The following is a 22,612-nucleotide window of genomic DNA, read 5'->3' as shown; positions in this document are numbered from 1 at the left end:
CCCTGTCTTTTCTGTATAGGGCGCTGGTGAAGTTTCTAACCCTTGCTCAAATGTGCCAACTATCAAGTGTATCACCTTGTGCACATGTGTTAGCATATTTTCACAAGCATTTTCAAGGGTGTTAGCACTCCACTAGATCCTAAATGCATATGCAATGAGTTAGAGCATCTAGTGGCACTTTGATAACCGTATTTTAATACGAGTTTCACCCCTCTTAATAGTATGACTATCTAACCTAAATGTGATCACACTCGCTAAGTGTCTTGATCACGGAAACAAAATGGCTCCTACTATTTATACCTTTGCCTTGAGCCTTTTGTTTTTCTCTTTCTTCTTTTCCAAGTTCAAGCATTTGATCATCACCATGCCATCACCATCGTCATGATCTTCATCATTGCTTCATCACTTGGAGTAGTGCTACCTATCTCATAATTACTTTGATAAACTAGGTTAGCACTTAGGGTTTCATCAATTAACCAAAACCAAACTAGAGCTTTCAATCTCCCCCTTTTTGGTAATTGATGACAACCCTTTCACAAAGATATGAGTTGAAATTTAATTGAATCCATGTTGCTTGCCCAAGCATATTTACCATGTGAAAAGGATATGGACAAGTTTCATAAATCCCAAATGGTAGCAATTGCTCCCCCTACATATGTGCTAAGAGTTTGGATTGTAGCTTGCACATATGCTTAGATAGGAAATATATGAGACAATTTCTACCGTATGATGCTAAGGTATAAGAGATGGACCTTTGAAGCGTGATACCAATCGGAGTGCACCAATATACCATCCTTAGCATCATTAGTAACTATATATACACAAAAACTAGAATACCTCATGAGATCAACATTACAAGCAAGGGTCTAGTTTTCATAAAATGAACATAAGTCTAGTTACTTTAGCCTATGCATGCTAGTTTTTCATTTCACCATTCAAGCATATAACTAGCATACACCACACAAGCATGGATATTGAAATTTAGAACTTGTGCTATGCAAGCAAATATATGAAATGCACATCAAAATGCAACATACAAGTTTATGAGCTTGCTCCCCCTACTTGTGTGCATTTTTTATTTTTCCCTTTACAATGTCATTTCATTTGTTTGCTTCTCCTATCTTACTATATTTGTGAATTTCTCTCCCCCTTTGTGAACAATTAGCACAAAGGTGAGCTCAAATTATAGATAGGTTGGGGTGAAACCATGTGAAATGAGGATCATTTTCCCAATTTGGTTCAATCTAGATTACTTGCAAAAGATATTTAACTCGGTTTGATCCAAGGACAAGCTTCTTCACACCTTCAAATAAGGGTTATCTTGTACCATATTGAGTTAAACACTTATAGCTTATTTTCTAGATCAAACACTAGGTTTACAAGTCCATAAACATGTCATATGCTACCACTAGATCATTTCAAGCATACAAGCAATAGTGGTACCATACAAGCATCAAATTCATTTGATTTTCATGAATGAGCCTATTCAAATGTGAAAAATATCTAGATGCACTAAACATGTCCTTAGCAAGGATGTATGCCATGCCAATCAACTTTTACCTTAGATTGCTCGAAGAAGAGGCATGTCATATAAGTGGGGTGCATCAACACATATTGGAGAAGTCAAGTATGGTCAATTTATTCCTTAGCTTGCAAAACCTCTTTTCATCAAGTGGCTTGGTGAAGATATCGACAAGTTGATCTTCGGTGCCCACACTCTTAATGCAAATGTCCCCTTTTTGTTGGTGATCTCTTATGAAATGATGGCGGACATCAATATGCTTTGTTCTTGAATGTTGAACCGGGTTGTTGATGAGCTTTACGACACTCTCATTAGTCACATAGCAATGGCACTTACTTGAATTTAATTCCAAAGTCACTCAAAGTAGCCTTCATCCAAAGTAATTGAGCACAACAACTACCGGCCGAAATGTACTCTGCTTCGGCGGTTGAAAGTGCTACACTATTTTGCTTCTTTGATGACCAAGACATAAGTGATCTTCCCAATAGTTGACATGTGCCTGATGTGCTCTTTCTCTAACTTTGCATTCCTGCATAATCGGAGTCCTGAATATCTAATCAACTCGAATCTTGCTCCTTTGGGATACCACAATCCAACATTTTGTGTATGCTTCAAGTACCTCAATATTCTCTTTGTTGCCTTCAAATGACTTTCTCTTGGTGAGGCTTGAAATCTAGCACACATACATACACTAAACATCACATCCGGTCTTGATGCGGTCACATAGAGTATACTTCCAATCATAGACCGATACATCTTTTGATCTACCATGTTGCCACTAGCATCACTATTCAAGCTTTCACTTGTTCCCATTGGTGTACTAATAGCTTTAGCATCATCCATTCCAAATTTCTTGAGCATGTCCTTGATATACTTGCCTTGACTCACAAATGTGCCATTCTTTATTTGCTTGATTTGAAGACCAAGGAAGTAACTAAGCTCTCCAATTATAGACATCTCAAACTCACTTGCCATCATCTTGCCAAACTCCTCATAAAAATCTTGATTTGTTGACCCAAATATGATATCATCAACATAGATTTGTATTACAAACAAGTCATTTCCAAGCTTCTTGGTGAAGAGCATGGTGTCAACCTTTCCCATCTTGAATCCCTTAGAGAGTAGGAAATCCCTCAATCTCTCATACCATGCTCTAGGTGCTTGTTTTAATCCATACAAAGCCTTTCTCAACTTGTAAACATGGTTGGGTTTCTTTCATCTTCAAAACCGAGAGGTTGCTCAACATACACAAGCTCATTGATGTACCCATTGAGAAATGCACCCTTCACATTCATTTGGTACAACTTGATGTTGTGGGCACAAGCATAGGCTAACAAGATCCTAATTGCTTCTAATCTTGCAACCGGGCCATATGTTTCTCCAAAGTCAAGACCTTCAACTTAAGTGTAACCTTGAGCCACTAATCTTGCTTTGTTCCTTATTACTATCCCATCTTGATCTTGCTTGTTCTGAATGACCCACTTGGTTTCTATCACATTATGATCCTTAGGCCTCTCAACTAACTCCCATACTTGGTTTCTTGTGAAGTTGTTTAGCTCTTCATGCATAGCATTGACCCAATCAACATCCTTCAAAGCTTCATCTATCTTCTTAGATTCAATGGATGACACAAATGAGAAATGCTCACAAAATGAAGCCAATCTTGATCTAGTTTGCACACCTCTTGAAATATCACTAATGATAGTGTCCAAGGGATGATCTCTTGCAATATTAGTTGGTTGAAGCACTTGCACTTGATTGCTTGCATTTGATAGATCACTTGGTTGAGACAATGAACTAGACACTTGTTGTTGATCTTGCACTTTGTCATCACTAGTACTTGCTTGAACTTGATCATGAGAACCACTAGCTTGCACATTTGTGTTAGAGAGCACTTGATTCTTGTCATCTTCAACATCAATCACCTCTCTAGGCCTTATATCACCAATGTTCATGTTCTCCATTGCATTGACCAATTGAGTGCCTCTTACATCGTCTAGATTCTCATCTTCTTCTTGAGAGCCATTGTTTCATCAAACTCCACATCATGAACCTCCTCAAGAGTACCACTAGCCAAATTCTAAACTCTATATAACTTGCTAGTAGTGGAGTAACCAAGCAAGAAACCTTCATCATATTTCTTTTCAAACTTGCTCAATCTAGTGCCTTTCTTCAATATATAGCATTTACAACCAAAAACCCGAAAGTATGCTATGTTGGGTTTTCTTCCATTCAATAGCTCATATGGTTTCTTCTCTATCATGGGGTGACAATAGAGTCGGTTGCTATAATAGCAAGCCATGTTTATTGCTTCGACCCAAAATGAATGACTCACATTGTACTCACTCAACATTGATCTTGCCATGTCAATCAAAGTTCTATTCTTTCTTTCCACTAGGCTATTTGATTGTGGAGTGTACTTGGCCGAGAATTGATGTCTAATTCCAAATTCATCACACAACTCATCAATTCTAGTATTCTTGAATTCACTACCATTGTCACTTCTAACTTTCTTGATAGTTGTTTTAAACTCATTGTGAATGCTCTTGACAAATGATTTGAATGTTGCAAATACATCACTCTTGTCAACAAGAAAGAATACCCATGTGTATCTAGTGAAATCATCCACAATCATAAATCCATATTTGTTTCCACCAATTCTTATGTATGTGGTTGGTCCAAACAAGTCCATGTGCATCAACTCAAATGCCTTAGATATGCTCATCATGCTCTTCTTTGGATGTGTGTTACCAACTTGTTTTCCAGCTTGACATGCACTACATAGCTTATCTTTCTCAAATGTGACATCTTTCAAGCCTCTAACTAAGTCATGCTTAATCAACTTGTTTAATTGTTTCATTCCAACATGACCAAGCCTTCTATGTCATAACCAACTCATGCTAGACTTAGTGATCAAACATGTTGTCAATTGAGCTTCTCTAGCATTGAAATCAACCAAGTATAGATTTTCATATCTAAATCCTTTGAATATCAAGTTAGAGCCATCTACACTTATAATCTATACATCATTCACACCAAATATGCACTTGAAACCAAGATCACACAATTGAGCTACCGATAAAAGGTTGAAGTTCAAGCTCTCTACTAGTAGCACATTAGAAATGCTCAAGTCATTGGATATTGCAATCTTACCAAGCCCTTTGACCTTTGCCTTTGCCATTGTCACCAAATGTGATACTATCAATCACATTGCTCTTGTTTTCATTGATTGAATTGAACATTCTTGGATCACCGGTCATGTGTTGTGTGCACCCACTATCAAGCACCCAATGCCTTTCTTGACTTTATAATTGACCTACAAAAGAAGATCAATTCTTTTTAGGTACCCTAAACTTGCTTGGGTCCTTGAAGGTTAGTTACCAAAGTCTTTGGTACCCAAATGGCCTTCTTCTTTGGGCCCACAATTAGGTGTACCAATGAATTTAGCATTCACACCATTGTCACCCTTAACAAGCATGTAACAAGAATCAAATTTAATTGAGGATACAATAGGTAGCTTGTTCTTGCTAATCTTGCAATATTGCTCTACATGCCCAACTTGCTTGCATGTATTGCAAAACCGACCATTGCCCTTCACAAAGTTAACTTTGGAAGTGACAAAGGCCTGCCTTGCCTTTCTTGGGGGTATAGCCTAATCCCTCTTTGTTGAGAGAAAACCTTTGGCTACCCAAGTACTTTAGCAAGCGTGCATCTCCACCATAGGCATTGCCTAAGGCACAAGTGAGCTCATTCACCTCCTTCTTGAGAGTCTCATTTTCCACCATTAGTGAGGCATCACAAGTGAGACCATCACTTAAAGGTGAAGTAGAAGTAGTAGTGCTACAAGAAGTGTTAGTGGGAGCAACTATAATGGACTTATAAAAAGTTTCATCAATAAGATCACATGTTAGTCCCACATCACAAGACATGATCACTTGCTCCTTCTTGGCCTCTTCCTTCTTGACTTGCTTGATGAGAGAGGAGTGAGCTTTTTCAAGCTTAGAGTGAGCTTTGCCAAGCTTTTCATGGGCTTCCATTAGCCTCTCATGAGTGGCAGTTGAGCTTATCAAGAGATTGCTCAAGAAATTTGACTTTCTTGTTCAATTCCTTACACTCATTTCTCTTCATCTTAAAGCAAGTATGCACTTGCTCACACATGTCCATGAGCTCCTCCTTGGAGTACTCCTCATCATCATTATCATCACTCCTATAAGCATCACTTTCACATTCATCATCATCACTCACATCATATTTTACCTTGGTAGGTTTTGCCATGAGGCATGTCGAAGGAGTGTCGAAGATGGAGGGCTTGTTGTTGATGGCGATGCTTGCTAGTGCTTTCTTGATAGATTTCTTGCCATCATCACTAGAGTCACCACTATCCGAAGAGCCATCACTATCCTAAGTGACCACATAGCCTCCACCCTTCTTCTTCTTTTGGAAGGTCATTCTCTTCTCATTCTTTTCTTTCTTATCCTTCTTGCGCTTCTTCTTCTCATCCTCATCATTGTCACTATTGTAGGGACAATTTGCTACAACATGATCGGGACTCTTGCAATTGTAGCATCTTCTCATATATTCTTTTCTTTTGGTGTGATCTCTTCTCTTTCTTGCACCATAGCCCTTCTTCTTCATGAATTTTCCCATCTTGCGTACAAAGAGGGCCATAGCTTCATCATCAATATCACTAAGATCATCATCATCACTTGATTCTTTCTTGGACTTGCCCTTGTTCTTGGATGATGATGAGCTAGCCTTGAATGCTATACTCTTCTTCTTCTTCTTCTTCCTTCTTGTCATCCTTGTCATCCCCTTCCCTTTCCACACGGTATGTCTCTTGGGTCATGACATCACCTAATACTTGGTTAGGGGTAATCTCCTTCAATCCTCCTCTTATGATAAGCAATCTCAACATCTCAAATCTTGGAGGTAAGCACATCAAGAATCGATGAGAGACATCATCATCCTTGATCTTCTCTCCCAAGGACCTTCAAGTCATTTACAATCACTTGCAACCGATGGAACATTTTTGGAATGCTCTCATCTTCCTTCATCTTGAAGCTTGTCAACTTATCCTTGAGAATGTACAACTTAGCACTCTTCACCGCCGGTGTGCCCTCATATGTTTCCTCCAATCTCCTCCATACATCATTTGCTCTTTCACAATCCTTGATTTGCTCAAACACCTTGGAATCAATGGCATTGTATATGGTGTTGAGAGCCATTGTATTGCATTGCTTGTTGGTCTTGTCTTGGTTGGTGGGGTCATCGGGATCAATGATAGCATAGTCATTCTCGGTCACCTCCCATACTTGATCATTGATTGAACCAAGATACATCATCATCTTTCTCTTCCAATAATCATAGCATGTGCCATCAAAGAACGGTGGTTTGCCCCCCACATGGTTGAACACAACTTGAGCCATAATTTGACACCGAGGTTGTTAAGCCTTCAATCAAACGGTGACCATGGCTCTGATACCACTTGAAAGGTCCTAATATGGCTAGAGGGGGGGTGAATAGCCTATTTAAAAATCTACAAATTAACTAGAGCAATTTGATTAGTATGACAAATAGCGAAATGCAAACTTGCTCTAGCTCTACAAGGGTTGCAAGCCACCTATCCAATAAATTCTAGTTACAATGGTTACTAGGCACACTACTTGCTAATGTTACTACTCACTAAGAGCTCTCAATCTTGCTACTCTAAAGAGCTCCACTAGATGAACTTAAAATAACAAAGCAAGGTCTCAATTCTAATTACACTAAAGAGCTTGCCACAACTAGTTTGCAAGAATATAAATGAGTGAGCAGGGTGATTATACCGCCGTATAGAGAAGTGAACCAATCACAAGATGAATACTAAATCAATCACTGGGAGAATACCAAAGGGCAAGAGACAACCTAATTTTTCTCCTGAGGTTCACGTGCTTGCTGGCACGCTAGTCCCCTGTTGTGTCGACCAACACTTGGTGGTTCGGCTGGCTAAGAGGTGTTGCACGAACCTCGTCCACACAATCGGACAATCTCAAGAACCTACCCACAAGTGAGGTACCTCAATGACATGAGTAATCCACTAGAGTTACCTTTCAGGCTCTCCACCGGGGAAGGCACAAGACCCCTCACAATCACCACTGATCTAAGCCGGAGACAATCACCAACCTCCGCTCAACGATCCTCACTGCTCCAAGCCGTTTAGGTGGCGACACCAAGAGTAACAAGTGAATCCTGCAGCGAAACACGAATGCCAAGTGCCACTAGATGCAATCACTCAAGCAATACACTTGGATTCTCTCCTAATCTCACAATGATGATGAAACAATGATGGAGATGAGTGGGAGGGCTTTGGCTAAGCTCACAAGGTTGCTATGTCAATGCAAATGGCCAAGAGAGTGAGCTTGAGCCAGCCATGGGGCTTAAATAGAAGCCCCCATGAAATAGAGCCGTTGTACCCCTTCACTGGGCACAACACGGGGTGACCGGGCGCTCCGGTCAGTTCGACCGGACACAGGACCCTAGCGTTCGGTCGCCCGATGCTTTCCATGTGTCATCGACTTCAAACGCCAATCGCCCGATCTCAACGGTCAAGTGATGACCGGATGCGTCAGTTAGAAAGTGACTGGACTCAGGATCCCAGCGTCTGGTCATTTCCAGTAAGGTTCTAAACATGAAATTTCATGACCGAACATGTTCGGTCATGCTCGACCAGACTCGCCCAGTGTTCAGTCACTCAACATTTCTTCTGTGTGCCTCACGTTAGCGTACGTCTGCACTGACCGGACGCACCCAGTCAGCGTTCGGTCACTCTTTGCGCCAGCATCCAGTCACAAGACTGAGATGTGTGCTTACTGCTGCTACTGACCGGACTCTGAACCCAGCGTCCGGTCACTGCTCCACCAGCGTCCGGTCACTCTATGAACCCCTGTCTTTTCTATATAGGGCGCCGGTGGCACCGTTGAACTATCCGCACTCTATGGGCGAACACTTCGCTGGTGAAGTTTCTAACCCTTGCTCAAATGTGCCAACCACCAAGTGTATCACCTTGTGCACATGTGTTAGCATATTTTCACAAGTATTTTCAAGGGTGTTAGCACTCCACTAGATCCTAAATGCATATGCAATGAGTTAGAGCATCTAGTGGCACTTTGATAATCGCATTTTAATACGAGTTTCATCCCTCTTAAATAGTACAGCTATCTAACCTAAATGTGATCACACTCGCTAAGTGTCTTGATCACGGAAACAAAATGGCTCCTACTATTTATACCTTTGCCTTGAGCCTTTTGTTTTTCTCTTTCTTCTTTTCCAAGTTCAAGCATTTGATCATCACCATGCCATCACCATCGTCATGATCTTCGCCATTGCTTCATCACTTGGAGTAGTGCTACCTATCTCATAATTATTTTGATAAACTAGGTTAGCACTTAGGGTTTCATCAATTAACCAAAACCAAACTAGAGCTTTCAGTTGGGCATCCAGCGCCTCGACATCTGGGGCGACTCCTAGCTGGTCGTCAACCAAGTCATGAAGGAGTCGAGCTGTCACGACGCCAAGATGTCTATGTACTACCAAGAAGTCCGACGGCTGGAGGACAAATTCGATGACCTCGAACTCAATCACATCCTAAGGCACCTCAACAAGACGGCCAACGCGCTTGGAAAAACAGGTGTCCAGTTGAGAGCCGGTGCCAATGGGCGTCTTCGCTAGTGACCAACTCAAACCCTTAGTGCGCTATGAAGGGTTGGAATAGGCCAACGATTGCCCACCTGATCCAGCCTCAGGGGCTGACCAACCGATGGCTCCATCCGGCCATGAGGTCATGGAGCTTGAAGAGAATCCAGCGATAGAGCCCGACCCTCTAGACGACTGGAGAATAGTTCCCCCCACGTGGAACGAGAAGGGTCCCTGCATGGATGAGGGGGTACCTATCAGTGTATCCTCGCCCTACAGGACATCCCACTCCACATCGGACAACTACCTTATCATCGTCTTCATCGTCTTCGCTGTCTTTCTCCTCTCCTCGCTCCCGTGCCTGCTATCTCTGTTGTTTCTTCTTCCGCTCGAACTCCTTCATCTTCCTCTGCCACTCGGCTATGGCACGGTTGGCCACCGCCATGAACTTGTCCTTCGACAGCGGAAGCCGGGCAATCCATAAAGACAAGTTTCTTTGGCTAGGTCCTGCTATCCCAATGTCAGCACCAAGGGGTCAGGAATTCAAGTAAAAAGGAGGCACGAAGAAAGAGAACTTATGAAGTCGATGAACCCTAGTTCTGGCCGCATTGGGGGATGCTCTAGCATCGGATACACAAAATCAAGGACGACGCCAACATGGTCCTTCAAAGGCTCCATCGTCTCCTTGATGCGTTGTGCCACTTTGGAGGGGAGCGCTTCGTTGACAAGCACCGTCCCTTCGAGCGACGCTCTAGGCACCATCTGGTGTAGGGGAAGTGCGCGCCATCAGCAGCGCCACCCTCCTCATGTGGTAGGCGTTGATGATCCCTGACCCCTTCATGCCCCTCTCCTCCAGAATTTGGAGGGCGGCAAGATGGTCCTTGATCCTCTTCTTATCTTTGTCTAGGACACCCCACTTCCATGACTCTAGGACCTCTTCGATGATGCGCCCGGAGAACGCTGGCAAGGGGGCGGCAACATCATCCTTGACATAAAACTAATACGAATGCCACCCCTTGTTGGAGGTCGACAGAGGCATCAACGGGTATTCGTTCACCCAGTTGTTACGGAGATGAATGCCGGCACATCCCACTAGCACGCTCAGCAATTGCTTCCCGGCCCACTTCTTCAGAAGGTTGACGACGAAGAGATACCACCACAGGTCGAAGTGGAGATTGATCCCCAAGAACCCCTCACACAGGGCGACGAACACCGTGATGTGCTGAACCCCATTAGGAGTAAGGTGCTGCAACTCCACCATGTAGTAGTCCAGCAGCCCCCGAAGGAACTTATGGGTGGGGATGGTGAATCCCCGCTCATGAAAGCGAGTGAAGGACATGACATACCCTTTGGGCAGCGATAGCTCGTCCTCATTACCGGGCAGCCGCCACTCCTAGGCGGCGGTCAGTGGGCAAAGGAGGCCACGGTGAACGAGGCCCTCCAGGCGCTGAGGGGTGATGTCGGATCTGCAACATGGCTCCATCAAATGACTGGGAGGGGTGGTTGGATGCGAGCTTGGCGGCGGTGGTTGGATGCGAGCTTGGCGGCAGTGGCGATGCAGGGTGCGAGAAGCTTAGGCGATTGGTGGCAGAAGTTGTAGATGCAAAGGCGAGAAGGCAAAGTACGGAACCCTAGGGGGCGAACCCCTCGGTTTTATAGGGGTGACAGATGCTGAGAAGGGCAACAACCCACCTAGGTCTCCGAGCCTACCACGATATGCCACCACGTCACAGTCGTGGGATATGCGTCCGCGATCCCTATCCTTTCCCACCAAAATCATGCCGGATGTTTCGCCTTCCCTGAGCAAATCAGGACTCTTTTCCCACAGAGGGAATACGGGTCAAAAAGCATTTCTCTAGGCCCGCCTGGGCCTAGGACTTCGAGGGCATGGCCTAATAGTTTCGACAGTCGTCCCAACGAGGGATGGGCCCGTGAAATGGCCAAACCCGGGCACACGAGCCTCAAAGGAGTCTCGATCCATAATCAAGTCTCAACCAGGCTGACCCCGGATGAATCCCCACGAACGGGATACCAGGATTCCCTTTAAACTATCCGGTTGACAAAAACCAAATCTCACAGCCATACCCTCGAAGGGTCTGAAATTACCCCCCGGACGATTCTATCTGAATCACCTGGGGGCTCGGGCGCTACACCCGTTGGGTGCGCTCGCGCGCACCCTCGGGCGAATCGAAATACCCCCGGGTGATTCTATCCAAATCACCCGGGGGCTCGGGGGCTACACCCGACGGGTGCGCTCGCGCGCACCCTCTGGCGAATTAAAATACCCCCCAGGCGATTCTACCCGAATCACCTAGGGGCTCGGGGGCAACACCCGTTGGGTGTGCTCGTGCGCACCCTCTGATGAATCAAAATACCCCCCCGGGCGATTCTATCCGAATCACCCGGGGGCTCGGGGGCTACACCCGACGGGTGCGCTCGCGCACACCCTCTGGCGAATCGAAATACCCCCTGGGCGATTCTACCCGAATCACCCAGGGGCTCAGGGGCTACAACCGTCAGGTGCGCTCACGCGCACCCTCTAACGATTCAAAATACCCCCAGGCTGATTCTACCCGAATCACCTGGGGGCTCGGGGGCTACAACCAGTCGGGTGCGCTCATGCGCACCCTCCGGCGAATCGAAATACCCCCCCCCCCCGGTGATTCTGTCCGAATCACTCGGGGCTCAGGGGCTCGGGGGCTACTGTCGGGGACCTAATACTGGGGTACCCAATGAGATAGAGCTAATAATCATTCAAGCATTAATGCTCCCAATCAGACAAGAACGCAACTACACTTCTTGTCCGGAGGACTAAAGATTGGCTCCGCCTTGCCCGACGTCTGAGGGTAGGCTCTGCCTCGCCTGATGGTTGAGGGCTAGCTCCGTCTCGCCCAACGGTTGAGGATAGACTTCGCCTCGCTCGACGGCTGAGGGCTGGCTCTACCTCACCCGGCTGGCTAAGGGCTGGGACCGCCTCGCATGACATCCTAGGGCAGGATGTGCCTCGTCCGATGACTAAGGGTTGGCTCCGTCTCGCTCGACGTCCCGGGGCAAGCTGTGCCTCGCCCAACGACTAAGGGCTGGCTCCGCCTTGCTCGACGTCTACACCCTGCCCCCTCATGATGACGAGCACAGGGTAAGACAAGACACTCAGGTCAACCGCAGTACCAAGGACCATGCCCTACGCACCTACGAGAAGGTACCGTTAGGATACGATGGGACGGGCGCTTTAAGCCCCCAGGCATGGCAGAGCCCGAATAATATTGTAGGCGCCGACTTTTGTTCTACAGTATTATAGGCGCCGCCATCAGCCCTCGGGCGTGGATCCTGACACAAGCATACGACAACCACAACAATCCAAGGAAGAGCTCACATCATCTACAGTGACGGGCGTATGGTCATTTCCCCGTCTACTCCCCGCAGAGTCATGGCTCGGCGCCCCGACACACCGCACCGTCCGCCGGGGAAGGATGGGACGTGACCACTCGCTGAAACGAAGCCAGAGCCCGGCCCTATCAGGATCGGCAAAACATGCTATCCCTGGCGTGGTCTGCCATGTCAGCAGGGCAGGCTCAAGGGAAAAGGAAAACCCGGCACCTTCGAATGACCTTCTCTACCTTTGGTTTTTCCTCTTTCTCCCATCTGTAACCCCTGCCCCCCTTGGTCTATAAAAGAGAGGGCAGGACGCCCCACTAAGGGGAGGGATCAATTCAACACAGAACACACAGCCGAGCAGCAACCGAGCTCTTGGCATTCTTTCGACCTTTCCATCAGAGACTTGGGACCTGTCCCTCTCTCGACCATTTGTACTCCCTACTATGAACCTTTTTCGATACTAATAACATGAGCAGCAGCAAACTGGACGTATGGACATTCTACCCGAACCAGTATAAACTTTGTGTCCTTTAGTACACCATCCGAGCCTAACGCACAATAAATATAAATTTACTAGTTGGTGTTTGTTCGAAACACCAACACCGCTGTATCATACAACGAGTTGACGGTGAAAATGTCTTCACCGCTGGTTCATATGGCGAGGCGGCAGTGATGAGGAGCACATCATCATCGCCGGCTGGTGATGCAAACCGGCTGTGATGATGGGCTATCACCATCGGTTGGTAAGACGAAGCGGCAGTGATAGTTATCGACCCGGATATTCTTACGAACCGGTAGTGATACTCTCATCACCAATGGTTCATATTACGAACCGTTGGTGATAGCTATCTCTATCATTTTTAATGGTACCGATGATGATAAAGGTGTTGCTAGGTAGGTCAATCTATAGTAGTGTCCTTTCTCTTATTCTGGACAAGCACAAAACAGGTCAACACCCCCCTCTCCTCCCACCCCCTAGTCGATCTCCTCTTGTTTTGATGAAAAATAGCCCCCCCTCCTCCTTAGCGTCACCCCTATCCCTTCTCACATGCAAAACAGTAGCAACTATTCTCTTAATTCCTAGGCCCCACTTTCCTTAATATCTACTTAATCACGCCCCTCTCTCTTCCTTTTGTTTTCGCTTGACGAAAACAATCATGTCTCGTCCCTTGTCACGTACAGAGGAGAGACAAACCTCTGCTGTCCTCTTCCCCTAGTCGTCCCTCTTTCCCTTCCTCTCTCTCTCTCTCTCTACCATCCACTAAAACAGAGTGCCCCGTCGATTGAAGTCTGTTTTGCTACTTTGTTTCCCTTCCTTGGCACCTCATGAAGGAATTGGTGAGATTTACTTCACCCTCGCTGCTGTACCTGTATTGGGTGGTGGTTGCTGCTGCTGCCGTAGAGGGTACATCGATCAACGATAGCACGAGCAGGACACCCCATTGCACCTCATTGTCACCATCGGTCTGCATCCAAAATTAGCTTTAGTGCATCTAAACCAGCAGACTAATTTTTTAGTGAAGTTTTAACTAATTGCTAGCCAACTAGATAGCCAACCACAATTATTTTTTTACCAAAACTAGTAACTAGTCATGTGTATCAAACATGCCCTTACTGCTACTACTACCAAAACGCAAAATTTTGGATTTTTTCCATGTAGGTTTTATTTTTACTTACTTAAGGCATGCTTGACACACCTGGCTAGTTACTAGTTAGGGCTAAACAATAGTTCCAATTAGCTATGGTTGGATAGCGAGTTGGCTAACAACTAGTTAAGACTTGGCTAACATATTAGTCCATCTATTAGCTCTTTTTGTTTGGATGCTGCTAGAGTTTTTTTAGCTAGCTAATAATTAACTCTTATATCTAAATAGGCTCTTAAAGCAACCACGATGTATACAGACCAAACATTTTATATACATGGGAGCCCATAAAGTGTCCAAAACTAGGAGAGAGAAAGATAGGAGTAGGAAAACAATATTTTTCTATAGATAGTCTATAATCTTATGAGTGCCTTTTACTACGTATTAACTTACAATAGTTTAGATAGCTGGTGATGATTATTTTTGTCAAACTGCCTTCGGATAATATTGTGATTGCTCCACCACGTTGCTAACCTCGAACATACGTATAGGCGGTTGTCTCACGGATTTGCTAGCACTCGGGTCCAGGACCCTAGCATTCGGACATTGCCGCGCAGAGAGAGCAAACAAGCGCACAACGCGTTAGGCATTGCGAGGGAGCGCACCAACAGTGGGCACCGTCCCGGACGTCAGTCCACGCCACCCTGAACGTCGTTCCGCGCCATCGGCCGCTTCCCACGCGCATCCTATGTGTAACACTCGATCTACTTTTGAAATATCAAGATACAACAATTGTAACATACAAAAGAAGACAAATGAAACACTTAAAACAAACGTCTAAAACACTTGCGAAAAGTGCCTGAAAAACATTTGAAAATCCATTGCAAACATTTACAACATCTAGATGAAACACTCGTAAACATACGTATGAAACACCTGAAAACACTTAAAACATATGCTTGCAACATGCATGTATATGCAATATTCAGATAAAACACTTGCAACATTCGTCTGCAGATGAAATATTTAGAACATACATTTGAAACATACGTGTATAGCCATTACAACATGTACAACATCACAATCTACTTTTGCAACATCGATATACAACACTTGCAACGTACCTCTAAAAATTCTAAAATACTCAAAACATACTATTGTAACATACACTTTTAGCGTAGCATCTGTCCGCTGCTTAAACAAATGGAGGCTCGTCAGCTCGATGCCTTAGAGTGACGCAGAGATCGTGGTGTAGAGCTCGTAGACGGCATGGACCTTACGGCCCCGACCTCTCCTCCAGGCTCCAGCAACCCGTCCGCTCGACACGTACACGTTTCCGCACGTGCCCCTATCCACAGCCGCGCGCCCGCGCCCCCGTGACCTCGCCGCCCCACCAATGGCAGCGCGAGCCCCGGAAACCGGATCTCGCATCTCACGCAGCCCAGCGGCTAAGCGCCGCTGTTACTCGCCATGATTAGCTTAATCTCCCACGAAATTACCGAAACGCCCCTGTTGTGCCCCTCGTTTTCCCCTCGCCTTTTTCTGGCCTCCCCTGCCTTTCCTGCTACCACTACTGTTCACACTCTACAGTACGGAGGACTACTACCGGCAGGCAGCTCCTAGGACCATATCCGAACCCTAACCCTAGCCGATTTGGTCGGTGATGGAAGAGCAACTTCCTCGAGGCGGCGGCGGGGGGAGGCCCCCGATCCCGGCGGCGGCGAGGAAGCCGGCGCTCGCGCGGCACGCCTCTTTTGTAAGTCGGCTCTCCTGAATCTCGCTTCCTCCGCGGCTAGCAAGATAGCTTGCGTGATCTGCGCGATAGATGGGAGCTTTTGTGTGGTGGTCGGCTTGATTCGAATGCTTTAACCTGTGCTGTTTGGTGTGGCCTGCTGCCGCCTCAGCTGCGAGGCGCGAGCCGATTGTGCCAAGGCGGTGGGGTTTGCACTGGTGTGATGGGACGGGACGTGTTGTCCTGGATCTGGGAGGTGAGAGAAGAGTGGGAGGGAAAAGAGTTCTCTGAAGCTCCTGGTACATCCTTGTTTGTACTAGAGTACTGGTAGTGACTAGTAAGTTGAGGGGCAAAGATGCTTGGAATCAGGCTGTTTATGTGGATGCACGCGATTGGGAGTCTGGAAAGCAATTATAATTGCTTGTGATCCTGGTGGTGTCTTGAAAAGACTGCTTTGGATTATATGAAATGATAGGTTTTAGTATCGAATGGATCAAGTACGGGGGCAGGGGACATTCGAGAATGTTTGTGGGAAGTAGATACTCCTGCCTTGGTAACTGATGCTTCCCTAGCAATTTCGTCGTGTATAATTTATTGCAGACACAGGTACTTGGTAATGGACATGAATACATGATGATGTAACTTTTCTTGACCTGGGGGTTTTGTTCTGGTAAAGATTATTGTTTTATCATTCCCTGTGGTGAAAAGGTTGGGTGGTTCGAGTACATGGCAAAAGGGCATAATTGAACTGTTAATTCAGTACTTATATGTCATGAAAAGTCTGATACCCCCACGCCCTGTTCTGGCCTCATGGCCCCCAGAACATTATTCAAAGTTCTGTCTTTTGTCTGCTACTCTGCTTTATATGTTGATTGATTGATCCAATAAATTTCTCCAGTCCTCAACAGTTGGAAAACCCCTAAACTAATTTTATACTCCACCATCAAATGATTTTTTTTTCTTTGGAAAGACCATCAAGCAAATTTAGGAAGCAGAAGCTGAGGGGTTTTGATTCTGATCTCATAGTTCTACTAGGTACCTGGTTTATGTTTGATCATGAGTATCAATGTGAGGATTTACTTGATATAGTATGATTAATAAGGCGATATATGTGCCGAATGAAGGTACACTCAGAGCACGAGTTTGTAACTCGTGTGCTGGTGGCACTGGTGCACGGTATGTGCACCTAGTGAATCAAAAAAGGTGGTATATATCTGACATGTTCGTCTTTTACCTTTTAATTATAGTGAAAAAAAGGAAATAAAACAAGGCCTTTTACCTCAGTTTGAAAGTGTGTATCCTTTTCTTGTATGTTTGATAAGTGACACTGGTTTTGAAGGTGAGGAGTCCTGCAAACAATACGAAGCCTGAAAATGAGAGAGCTTTTGAAAGCATAGACACTGAATTTATTCCAGTTGTACGATCTGGTGGGTGGGCTGATATTGGCTCAAGGCACACAATGGAGGATGTCTTTATCTGCTCTGATAATTTCATGCAGGACTTCGGATTTGAAAGTTCTGACGAAGGCCCCAGTGCCTTTTATGGGGTATGTTCCTAATGAATTGTGGCAGTGTCCAATCTCCTTTGTCAATACTGCTATATATCTTAGCTGGTTTTAGCCATTTGGCTAGAGAAACAGTATAGGCATCCTATTTGGAAAATAATTTGGTCCATCTGGCTAGCATTTCCTGCATGTTTAACCTTATTTCCATTTTTTATTCAGGTTTTTGATGGGCATGGTGGAAAGCATGCAGCTGATTTTGTGTGCAGCAATTTACCAAGGTTTATTGTCGAGGATGAGGGTTTTCCTAGGGAGATAGTGAAAGCAGTATCCTCTGCATTCTTGCAGGTCGATGCTGCTTTTGCAGATGCTTGTTCTCTGAACTGCTCTCTTGCTTCTGGTACAACTGCTCTTGCAGCACTTGTGGTTGGGAGGTAATGCTCTCATTAACTTCTGCAACTGTGATCCATACAAAGTCATTGTATAGAATAGGTGTTACTGCTATTTGAAGTTTCTCACTACATATGGACGATGGGAGCTGTTTTTTTTTTTATCCAATCTGCCAAAATCAATTCTGACATCACATGATATGACACATGGTAACTGCTATCTGAAGTTTATCATTTGAGGATGAGGCGCCTGGGTGGACACCTGTTGGTATGTCCCAGGAGCCGAAGGGTAGTAGGTTGGAGGCACGCCGGCCACCAGAGCGTGCTGCTGCAGCTGCTGCGATGAAGGCGGGCCGGTGCGGAGAGGTGGACCGCGAGGGCCACCGGGAGTAGCCCCGGGCCACATGTGAATGGACCCTGGTCCACGGGTTGAGGAGGGAGGGCAACTGGGAACCACCGGGTGAGCCGCTGTTCGAGCCGCCTTGGCCACGGCCGCCACGACGACGCCGGCCACGGCCATTACCAGAGAAGCCCCCCCTGGCGTTCTGTTGAGGACGCTCCCCGGCGTGCTGTTGAGGGCGCTGGGTTGCAGACCCAGAGGCCGGCTAGGATGCAGGTGGCTTGCTGGACGAAGAGACGATGAGAGCCGATGGAGGTGCCATGTTGAGCTCGGCCAGGCGCAGGTCGGCGCGGACGTCTGCAAAGGAGGGAAACGGCTTCTGGCGCGTGATGAACTGCGACATGAACTGGAAGCGCTCATTGAGGCCTCTTAGTATGTTCAGCACCAGAGTACGGTCATGGACGGGCTCGCCAAGATCGGCAAGGGCATCAGCCATGCCCTTCATCTTGCGGCAGTAGTCGTCGATGGAGAGGGCGCCCTGGGAGAGAGTATGGAACTCAGCGTCGAGGAGCACTGGCGCGTGACTCGCGATTGTTCAGGAACTGTTGTTCAATGCCGAGCCACGCAGCCCGAGCGGAGATGCCGTCACGCTCGTGGATGACGTCCAGAAGATCGGTGGAGATGGTGTTGAAGATCCAGGAGACGACCATGCAGTCCATGCGGGACCACGCAGGATCGGTGAAGCGGGAGGCGTCACTGAGGACGTGATCCTTCAACGCGAAGCGGCCGAGGATGAGGAGGACGTAGCCGCGCCACCTGGAGTAGTTGGAGGACTGAAGGTCCAGAACGATCGGAATCAAGTTCTTGATGTTCTGGACAGCGGCAGCCTGGCTGTGCAGATGAGCGATGGTCGTGGCGTCGGAGGAGAAGGAGTGATCGCCGCCGTCTTGAGAGCCGTCGTCGTGGAAGGAGTCCGTGCGGAGACGGTCCCGGAGGGCAGCTGGCCTGCTGTTCCAGGGCGTCGGCCTGCGCGCGCTCCTTCTCGAGGGCGTCAACGGCGGCACGAACGCGATCCTGAGCGGCAGCAGCGGACTTGAGGAGATCAGCCTCCGTCTGAAGCTGCTGGCTGCGGTCGGTGTTGGTGGAGTGCAGGGAGGCGGCCTCCTCCTCCAGCTTCTGGGCGGCGGCGAGAGCTTCATCACGAAGCTTGATCGCGGTAGCCGCGGTGGAGGCGCCGGAGGTTGAAGTGGCCATGGGCGCGCGGCTGGGCAGCTTCAGGCACGCCGGCGGCAGGGAAAGGTCGCGGGCTGCGGCGGCAAGGAAGGGCGCGCGGGCTGGGCGCGACCCGAGGCGGGCTGCGGCGGCAAGGAAGGGCGCGCGGGGAAGCAGAGGAATCGTTAGTCTGATACCATGATAGAGAAAGGCTAAGAGGCTTTAGATTACTTGATGATGAGATTACAAGAGGGTTACATATATATAGAGAGAGGCTAAGCTAGAGAGTTAAGAGGGGAGAAGTCCTAGGCAACAAGCTGGGAGTACCTAGGCAGCACACTGGGTAGAAACCCAAGAGGCAGCCGATACAAAGTAATAGCTAGAGGAAATAAATACTTAACACTATTTGCTGTTTATGGCATCATGTACCCTTTGGTCCCACCTGGCCAAATCTGTTCTAACAATTTGCACTCGCGCGCTTAATTGCAAATGAGCTACATGCGCCTTCACTTTTTCCCCACAAGCAGGGGCGGAGCCACCCTGGGCAACATGGGGCGGCCGCCCCAGCTACTAGCTGGCCAACCTCATTACCCCATTCAGTTTTCCCTCATCTCCATGACCGCTGCAACTGCAAAGCTCAGTGACTCGGTGGCGGTCGAACTCAAAGTCTAAACAATCGGGCAAGAAACTACTACTACTGTCTGCTGAAGGGGTATGGCTCGTTGGGCTTACTGGTCCATAGCCTAACTGGCTAGCAGGCCCGGAACGAAAAGAGGCCAACCTAACAATGCAAGAAGAGACGCAGCAGCACAATCGTCCATCAGCTCGTCACGCTCGGCACTATCGTCCTTGATGGGAAGCAAGGCTACTGGAGAGCTGGCCAACTGGGAAATATAACAAGTTAGGGAATTACTTCTTTATTGCTCTCTGTACAAGAAGTTTTGCTCAATTTGTCCCCATTGGCCTTAAGCAAACATAATAGGTATGAAATTTTGTCAAACATTACTGGCTGGGCTTAAAATTTTCTCTCGCTAAATGTGTCATCAGCAATTTGCATGGAACTCAGTGCTGTAAATAGTTTGTCTGCCATTAACGGAGAGTTTGAACTTAGTATATTGTGTAGAATACTAGGCCTGTTGCTAGACTTGATGACACTGCGCTGGTATATGCGATTTGTTCATTTAGTATGCCCCAGCTAAAATTTTCGGCTGGCTCCGCCACTGCCTACAAGGATCTGCATCCCCTGCCCGTTGGTGACTGCATATTTGCAAATTTTTATGGTGCATGCATGTGTTTTTTCTCAACAATATTCATGTGTTCTCGTTTAAGGAATGTCCTGAAGATAGCTAATTTTGTGAATAATTAAATTTGTGAGTTCTGATCTGTTAAATTTTGCACATGCTTTTGACAATCCTCAGCTGCTGGCATATTTCTGTCTCTGGGTGCTCAACAGGTTACTTCTGGTCGCAAATGCTGGTGATTGTCGAGCAGTACTTTGTCGTCGTGGAAAGGCAATCGAGATGTCCAGGGATCACAAACCATCTTGCAACAGGGAGAAGATGCGTATTGAGGCATTGGGTGGACATGTTGATGATGAGTACCTGAATGGGCAGCTTAATGTCGCGCGAGCAATCGGGGATTGGCATATGGAAGGCATGAAGGCATGTGATGGTCTTGGCCCTCTCAGTGCCGAGCCTGAGGTAATGACAACAGATCTGACTGAAGAGGACGAGTTCCTGATCATGGGTTGTGATGGGATCTGGGATGTATTCCGCAGCCAAAATGCAGTAGATTTTGCCCGCCGTAAGCTCCAAGAGCACAATGACCCGGCCACTTGCTGTAAAGAACTAGTTGATGAGGCCATCAAGAGGAAGAGTGGTGATAACCTTTCTGTGGTTGTCGTCTGCTTCAACTCTAGGCCGCCTCCTGTTCTAACAACTCCTAGGCCTCGTGTACAGAGAAGCATATCTGCAGAGGGCCTGAGGGAGCTACAGAGCTTCCTTGATAGCTTGGCTGATTGACATGGGGGTTCTAGCAGCCCCACTATAAGTTTTGACCTTTTCCATAGCTTAGCTTGGGAAATAGGTTTAGCATGTGCTATCTCATAATTTCGCTGAGATGGCTGTTGTTGAGTGATCCAGAGTTGTAAAATATGCTGCGGCTAATTGTATCAGCAGTTAAGAGTATTATTTATCAGTTTCTGGGACACGTTGACTTTGTAAGCCTTGAATGACTAGTCGGCATTTCGTAGGTCTCCATAAAATTGGTGGTGGGTCGTGGTAAAAGGCTCATAATGCCCTTGAATATTTTCCGTTGTTCGCTTTGGATAGTTATTAATTAACTTGGAAAGCTGCTATTTTTGCTGCTAAGTGGTTGAATTTTCAAAGATAGACATAGACATGTTTGTAACTGCAGTAGCCGAGCAGTTTTTTTCGCTTCAAGATACATGGATTGCCTGGCCCAAAATGTATATCCAGAGTGCTGGGCGAGACAACAGACCAGGGTATGCTTTTGCTTCTGGTTGGATGCTTTGTTGTTGGTACCGCAATCATCATTGAGAAAAGTAACGAGGGGAAACCAGGTGATTATCACTATCAGGCTCTAGCTAATCGTGGTGACACGTGATTGAACTTGCTTTTGCACCTGATTCAATCACGGTTATATGCACCTCAATTCACATGTATTAGGGTATATTTGAGTAGAAAAATAACTAATTTTTACTTCAATTCATTTCAACATATGTGGATTAAGGGATTGTTTGAATGTACTCAACCCACATGCAGGGTTCAAAATTTCGTCGTAAGTTCGGGAATTTCGGTGGTGATCGAAAAAAATCCGAAATTTCAGTATTACACTAATTAATGTGCTATACAACTATAGGCTTATATTTTCTATTGTTTATGTTGGATATTCTTCTACTGAGTACATGTATAGTCATAAATCATGCTACTATTTTGTTTAGATCTAAAAGATTTTTTTTAAAAAAAACAGACTTTGTGTTTAAGTCTCTAAAAAAATTTCGGCGAAATTTCGTTCTGAAATTCGTGAAATTCAGGAATTTTGGTGGTGGCGAAATATTTCTAAAACTGAAATTGAAAACCCTGGCCATATGTGTTAAAATGGATTGGAGTCGAAATAAAACTAAGTTACACCATAATCCACTCTAATACATATGGATTGAGGTGAATATATATGCATCCAAACGAGTCCTTTAACAAAAGTCCCACTGATTTTCACCGTCACGTTGAGTGATTTGGTCATGCCCGGTTGCCTCATGCAAGGGTTCA

At 46.3% G+C, this 22,612-nt stretch overlaps 1 protein-coding gene across 1 annotated transcript; it reads left to right on the top strand.

The window, feature by feature from the left end:
• The first annotated feature begins 15,382 nt into the window (after positions 1–15,382).
• Positions 15,383–21,694, top strand: LOC136528555 (probable protein phosphatase 2C 57). The gene is made up of 4 exons (XM_066521532.1): positions 15,383–15,907; positions 17,223–17,429; positions 17,607–17,818; positions 20,779–21,694. Exons 1-4 carry the CDS (start codon positions 15,815–15,817, stop codon positions 21,344–21,346), a joined length of 1,080 nt encoding a protein of 359 aa, XP_066377629.1. The 5' UTR covers positions 15,383–15,814; the 3' UTR covers positions 21,347–21,694.
• The last annotated feature ends 918 nt before the right edge of the window (positions 21,695–22,612 follow it).

The sequence above is a fragment of the Miscanthus floridulus genome, chromosome 19 (genome assembly GCF_019320115.1).
Source record: "Miscanthus floridulus cultivar M001 chromosome 19, ASM1932011v1, whole genome shotgun sequence".
Lineage (NCBI taxonomy): Eukaryota > Viridiplantae > Streptophyta > Magnoliopsida > Poales > Poaceae > Miscanthus > Miscanthus floridulus.
This window is presented reverse-complemented; position numbering and strand designations above follow the sequence as displayed.